Source organism: Monopterus albus, unplaced genomic scaffold, assembly GCF_001952655.1.
Source record: "Monopterus albus unplaced genomic scaffold, M_albus_1.0 scaffold80.1, whole genome shotgun sequence".
Taxonomy (NCBI): domain Eukaryota; kingdom Metazoa; phylum Chordata; class Actinopteri; order Synbranchiformes; family Synbranchidae; genus Monopterus; species Monopterus albus.
In genome coordinates this window covers 192,707-199,783 of record NW_018127960.1, presented here as the reverse complement: position 1 = coordinate 199,783, position 7,077 = coordinate 192,707, and the positions used below count along the sequence as shown (strand labels likewise).

The 7,077-nt window shown below is 45.3% G+C and overlaps 1 protein-coding gene across 2 annotated transcripts in view; it reads left to right on the top strand.

Annotated features, from left to right (window-relative positions):
* hectd2 (HECT domain containing 2) overlaps positions 1-7,077 on the top strand; it is a 39,211-nt gene that overhangs the window by 1,563 nt on the left and 30,571 nt on the right. Inside the window, exon 2 of one of the 2 annotated variants that reach the window (XM_020606681.1) lies at positions 3,611-3,746. In XM_020606681.1, the coding sequence (XP_020462337.1) occupies positions 3,611-3,746 (136 nt within the window). Of the gene's footprint in view, positions 1-3,610; positions 3,747-5,628; positions 5,743-7,077 lie in introns of those variants that run through there. The other variant, XM_020606682.1, reaches the window with a different exon arrangement.

The following is a 7,077-nucleotide window of genomic DNA, read 5'->3' as shown; positions in this document are numbered from 1 at the left end:
ATCACTCAGACTGACTCTGGTTGTGTCTGGAAATGACATAAAGTAGCTGCTTAGGCTCGCTTCTCTCTGCAGCTCATGTTTCTGGGACCTCAGTCAGACCGATTCTCTGATTCCACCTCACATGTCTCCTGCTCCTCAGGCTCAGAGGTTGGATAGAAAAGACACAGTGGGCTGTCACTGCCTTACAGGCCAGTAAGGAGAGGAGGACCGTAGAGAGCTGAAGAAGGAAGCTTGTTTTTGATCTGGACAGAAAGTGAAGCGGAGGTGCTGTTTCTGCTGTTTCCAAACATCGAAAGTAGTTTTCTGACTAATGGGATATTCTCAAGTCCCAAGAGTTTGAAGAGAAATGACATTAGTTTAGATAAGACTTCACTAGCTCAAAAGAAAAGGCATTTATTTAAGTTGCTGTAATTCATTTACCAACCTAACATGCGCCTGGTTCCAGATTTGCTGCTTCAATTCAATGTCTTTGACTCCTAGCGGACGCCGCGCTACGTTCTGGGAACATATGATGAGCATTTTCTGTTTCTGCTCCTTGACATGTGTCGATACTCCAGATCTCTGCAGCTCACTGGAGGCAAGGACAAAACTTAATCTAAAAAAACTCTCTCATTTGGTTTTGGATGATGGTGGATATTCACTTGTTGGTCAGGGACCGTTTACACTGAGCGACCGATCTGTCTCCTGTCAAAGCCAACAGTGAGACACTAAGTGAAGATCACTGTTTTGCAGCGTTTGGGTGTTTACTCGGCTTTGTCCTTTTACATGGTCACCCGTTTGTAAAGCCGTCAGCATTGACCTCGACGCACCGGCAGTAAAACACACTTTGAACCCATGATTTGTGTCCCGCCTTCTTGTTTTTTCATTTAGCACACCCATGCCTCCAAATTAAATGGCGTAAACAGAAATCTCTGACTAAAACATGAGCGATATGATGCTTAGTCAGCTTCCCAGGTAGTTCAGCATCAGCTTAAAATGACCTGAGAGTTGTGAGATTTAAATGCACAGAACTAGCAGCTCGACGGCAGAACTGAAAAAACTTCTCTGAGTGGAAAAATCGCTTTAGGTTTAAAATGTAACTCTTGTTGACCTTTAATTTTGCCTTTAGTTCATGTTCAGTCTGGTTCTGACTCTGCCTTTGTGATGTCTTCCATATGGTAGTATTATCTCGTCACACTTTCACACCCAGACAGCCAAAGGCACCAACAGCGGCCTGAATCTGTCACAGCTGGTTGCCAGACTCATCCCAGACTTGTTATGAACCATGGACCAAGATCAGCCCAAACCTGCTAAAGCCAGTGGTCCTGAATTGGCCTGAGCACTGCTAACTGGAGATGATTTGTCAGCCTAAATCAACCCAAATGCAGACCCACACCCCAGTCAAATCTGGCATCCACACAGGAGTCGGCTCACATCTGGTCCTCTGGTGCCAGAACTTAAACCGCTACGCTGCCACTCGGCCTGACTTGGATGGCTGTTGATTAAACACAAATTTGTTGCATTCCTGACAGACTGCTGGTCTCACTAAGGTGATTATACTCACACCGGCTCATCAGCAGCAGGGCTGCGTGTCTGCATGACGAGTTAACAGCTGCTCAGGATCAGACAGGTTAGAATGTACAGCAAAGAAATAAAAACACGTGGACACGGCACAAAGTAAAATCACTGAAACACTGACAAGAGAAAAACACTGTTTGTTTGTTGCTGGAAAAGGCTGTTTTTCTGACACAGCCTGACAAGGATCCAGTAGAAACTAACAGCTGAGAACAGTGTGTTGCTCAAGGACACATCAATTGTTGTGTGTGTGTGTGTGTGTGTGTGTGTGTGTGGGGGAGAGAGAAAAGCCGATGCCGAGCTCTTCGTGGTGTGGCTTCTCTCTGGATGACAGCATTTCCTCTCAGACTGAGTGAATGAGCAGAGTTGGACAGACAGAACTGACATCACAGCCCTTGCTGAGACATAAACTGCTGCTCAAACTATTAACTGCTGTCAGATGTGAACCAGAATGTAGTCAGGGTTCAAACTGCAGTGAGAAGAATCAGTTAGTGGCTGTTTTTTTTCTTCAGCGAAAACCAGTTTGGACGCAGCCTCCGCGTTGGTTGCTCAGTTCTCGTCCCTGTGGCGTCTCGGCACCGCGTTTCCCAGAGATCACCTGTCAGTCAGCGGGTGCATGTGGGGCTGTGATGTTGATAATGAAAGAGAAGAGAGTGATGTGGCTTCACTGAGTGCAGGGTGTAATAACACACAGATCAGTTACACAGTAGGTGGAGGGGTGACGCAGGAAACCACATATAGATGAACAAGACTGAAAATCTGCTTTGTGCGGCTGTACCGTGGCACAGCAGGACATTGAGCTAAATGCTATCACACTGACGTTTAGCAGGCGTGTTTACCAGAGGCTAAATCATATAATGACATGGAAACAGTAGAACACGGTGTGTGTGTGTCTGTGTGTGTGTGTGTGTGTGTGTGTGTGTGTGTGTGTGTGTGGGTGGGGGGCTGATGCCAAGACTAAGGCTTTGGTCAGATTTTTCCTCTGGGCCTAATTTCTTTGGAAACTGATTTGTCTTGAACAGCAGGTTACCTCTCTTCCTGCTCCTTTTGTTCTGCAGCCCCGAACACATCACTGTATCTGTGTGTGTGCATGTGTACGTCTTTCTGTGGTTGTGCTGACAAAACGTAGTTCTATGCCATTGTTGGGAGGACATCGTGTCCAGTCCTCACGACGTCAGAGGTCTTTTTGAGGGTTCACACTTGGCTTTGGGTTCAGGTTCGAACCAGGGATGCATACTATATGTCAGTGAGTGTCTTAGACCAGTGTGTGTGTTTGCTGCTGCTAGCAGGGGCTGCACTGCATCTGTTTGAATTCTCCACCTCCTCTTCCTCCACCTCTCATCCCTCCTCTTCGTTCTCTTTTCTCTCTGCTTCACTTCGGTTTCTTTCCACACTTTGTATCCACTTTCTCACTTCCTCCTGTTCTTCTGTTCCTCTTCTAATTCTTCCCACCTTACCTGCAGCAGTATCCTCGTCTTTCCCCCTCATATCTCCATTTCCTTTCCTCGCTGTGCTTCATTCCCTCTTTTCTTCCTTCTGTCCTGTAATTTTCTGTTCATGCAGTTGGAAGCCTGAAGCCAGTTAAGAAGTCTTCTGGGTTTTGGTTTTGATTTTTGCCAACTTTGTTGAAGTAACACATTTGCATCAGTGTTTACGTCCTTGGTCTTTTCTTGTCTGTGCAAATTCTTCGTCATCCAGGTTGCTGAAAGTATGCTGAAAAGACGTAGCAGAAAGCATCTGAACGTAGTTTTAGGTTTCACCTCTCATCAGTTCTGTCTGACTGGTGGTGAGCAGGAGGTATTTATCCCACTGGGTGGTGTTTCAGTCCTTCGACGGCCAACGATGTCCCCTGACGACAGGGTCGTGGAGGTCTGGTATCGGGTTACCTGTCTGTGAAGCCTCACATGTGGACCTTCTTGCTTTTTTGTGTCAGTAATAAATGTTGAATATTTAATTAGATGTATTTATGCTGGTCAGATAGTCAGTGTTCACACTTTTCAAAAATACATGAGGACATTCTGCTTCTCTGTTCCTTGTGCTGGTGTTCCTGTGGCAGGGTCTGGGGCGAGGAGCCAAGCAGCCCTTTCCGTCTCTGGGTACCTTCATCTCCACTCTGCGGAGGGACGCCGCGGGGCGGGGCTTGGCTAGTGGCATGATGGGCGCCCTGAGCAGCACCCCGGGGCTCAGACACGGTGAGTTCATGTGCTTTTAGTTTGGGTCTGTCAGGTGAATAAAAAAAAAAATCTGAAAAAAAGGAATAAAATAAGTTGAAGATCATATTTTAGTAGCAGAAACAATCCTGGCAACGTTTTCATAGCTTTACTCAGCTCAGCAAGGCCTCATTCACTTTCTTTATTTCTTCAGAAAATGGTTGGAGACACTTCTGTCCAAGAAAATGATGTGAGTTAGGAAAGGTCTTGGAAGAAGTTGACTCGTATGAAAAACTAATGAAATGATCAGATCTCACTGGCAGAATTTTATGCTTGCTCAAAGAAAATTGGATTTTAAGATGTTAGTTTATTATCTTGACATGTACACAAGAAAAACTTTCTTTCTGGACTTTGGGGGTTCCATGACATATTGTGCACATGGATAAGTGTGACACTAAATCACTGTTTATGAAAGAAAACAGCATCTTTAGTTGGGTGTGCTTCAAAGAAAGTCAGAACCAGATTTAGAAAAATAGACCACAGCAACAGTACTGTAGTAGAAAAGCAATAAAAAGTTTTTACTGGACATTTGTTTTGTTAAGCGTCTGTACTTCTTGGTGTTGTACATCTTGTACATCATAAGTGTATCTGTATAAGGAAAGTTCACTGCTGCCACACATGAAACACATCAGCCAATTTGTCTCCATCCATCTTCATTCGCTTCATCCAGGGCCGGGTCGTAGGGGCAGTAGCCTGAGCAGAGCCTCCCAGGCTTCCCTCTCCCCACACACCCCCTTGGGGTTCCTCCCAATTTGTCTCCATTAGTTGCAAATAAAGCCACTAAAATGAGTGAGATATGAGGTGACGACGGCAAAAAAACAACATTTTATCACCACCAGTGTGTCGCATTTTATTTGAATATTTATTGGGAAAAAAGCACAAACACTGTAGCTGCAGTGTAGCATCTCAGAATATACATAACGTCCAGCTGTGCACCAGTCTGTGTTACTACGTCCTCTGGTCCATCTGTAGTCCTTTATTTGCATCTCTCTCAGTGAATATCAAAGGTTACCAGATGAGCTGCGCGGTGTCGGTCAGTCTGTTGTGCTCCCCATCTGACTGCCTTTGTTCTCTCACAAACACCATGGTCCTGTCTCGCCTTGGATGCAGTGATGTGCTACTTCCTGTTTACAGCGTGCTGGATGTATGGGTTCAGACTGTTTATGTTGAGCTGCTACAGTGATGTTGGAGAGGCAAACTCCTGTTTCCAAAATGGAAGGTTTTTGGGAAATACAGAAGAGGAAAAGCTGTTCATGTTTTCCAGTTCATGACTGTGCATTTAAAAAACTGTGCACTTTGCACAAAAACACAGGGTCACAGGTCTGATCAGGTAGCTGCAGGCGTTTCTGTCGGGTCTTATCCGAATCCATTACGCTTTCTTTTCTTGATTTTCCTGCCAATCTACTGTCATGGTTTAAGGAGACTTGAGTTGAAATGAATCAGTGATCCCAAACCTCAGACGTTGTGTGTAAAGGTGTTTGGTCCCTGCTCGTTTTGTTTCATGGAGAAAATAACACCCAGAAATCTTGGTTTTCTCTTCTATTGCATCTCGAGTTCTCACAAAGTAGAGTATGAGAAAAGATCACTGCGTGAAATCTGAAACATCACACTGTGACAGATTAAAAAAAAGATGTGATGTCACATGTGTGGAGTGTTTTTTAACAATGGTGATATTGTTTATTTGTCAACAGGGTTTAGACATTAAAGGGAATATCGCTTCCCGTTAAAGGCGAGGTTATTTCTGACTGCCGTGAGAACACAGGCCCAGCAGAGCGCTCACCAGCCCGCTGCAGTCACCATGGCTACTGATGCCAGAACAATTATGCAAACCTCCGCCCCAAATGAAAACCATATGAAAGTGAAAACACTCAGCACACACACATGAGATAGTGCGACATTCCTCGGGCCCGCTGCAGTCACCCAGCCTGCTGAATAATCCCCACAGTTTGCTGCTTTCATCTGTAAAGGATTAAAGGAGGTTTGTATTTCCTTTTAATACTGTCAAATATGGTTGTGTGTGCTGAGATCCATTTGAGTTTCATTCAGGTTCATAAGAAAACAGACACCTTGTCTAGAAGCGCTGGCGTTAAGTCCAGCTTGTTATGTAAAAAGGCAGTGAAACTGCAGCAGGAAACAGTGACTGGATACTCTGAAGAAGGTCACATTTGAAGTTTAATCTGAAGTTCAGCAAGGAATTTTATGTAAATTCAAATTGTTAAACTTACTTTCATCCTGAGCGCTGTCAAAGTATAACCACCTGTAAAGACGACACGTGACCACCCATTTACAGACAGAAGTAAAAGCACTCAGGTTTCTGTAGATGTGGCCTTATGTCAGATTAAAACCATGTCATTTGTATCTGATATGTTACCTGGAGGATCACATCCAGTCCATGGGGCTTTGCATTCTCACCTACAGCAGTGAAAACAGGTTTTTTTCATGATCTCAGTTCTGGCCACAGTGCGATTGGATCTCATATGTTAAATAGTCAGGTGTGGCCGGTGAACAACAAACACGGCACATCCTAGTTCAAGGGAAGCGACGCCATTTCGATCCCAATGTATTCTCCATTCATGTCTGCTTGGCAGTGCAGCCATCCATTATCAGCTGCTTATCCAGGGTTGGGTCGGAGGCAGCGGGTTCAGCCGGACCTTCTAGACGCCCCTCTCTTCAGCAACAGCCTCAAGCTCTTCCTGGAGGACACTGTGGCGTTCCCAGGATAAAGGAGATATATCTTCTCTCCAACATATTCCGGGACCACCCTGGGGCTTCCTACCAGCTGGGCGTGCCCAGAAAACCGTGGTGCAGGGGTCTGTGTGCCCCGGTGAGCTAGAAGCTGTCTTGTCTGGGGCAGTAGTTCCTTGTACGGTCTCCCAGGACAGATTTGTGCCAGTGGACATTCCAGAGAAAGAGCAAATAGCCCAGCGACTGTTGTCACCTCATTCAAACTAGGGAAACACTTGGTAGTAACATGTTTTTCCTTGTCCAGATACAGCTGCATCCCACATGCACAGCAAATGAAGCAAACCTGTCAGAATACTGTTGCCACTTCATTCAACTTGAGTGAGTTTTGCTTGACACTTGCAGGCTGTGTAGGGTGCCAGCACCAGAGTGAGGCTCAGCTTTATCTTAACCTGACTGAAATGGACCAAACTTTAAGAAGCCGGTGTTTGACCTTAGCTGTGCATTGCTCCCTGATTAAAAGGACTTCTTATAATCAACATGTTGCATTTTGTAAGAAAAACTCCTCCTTTGGTTTCCTGTCATGCTGGATGACCGTACATGGTTCACGGCTCATCTTCAGTCTGGTGTT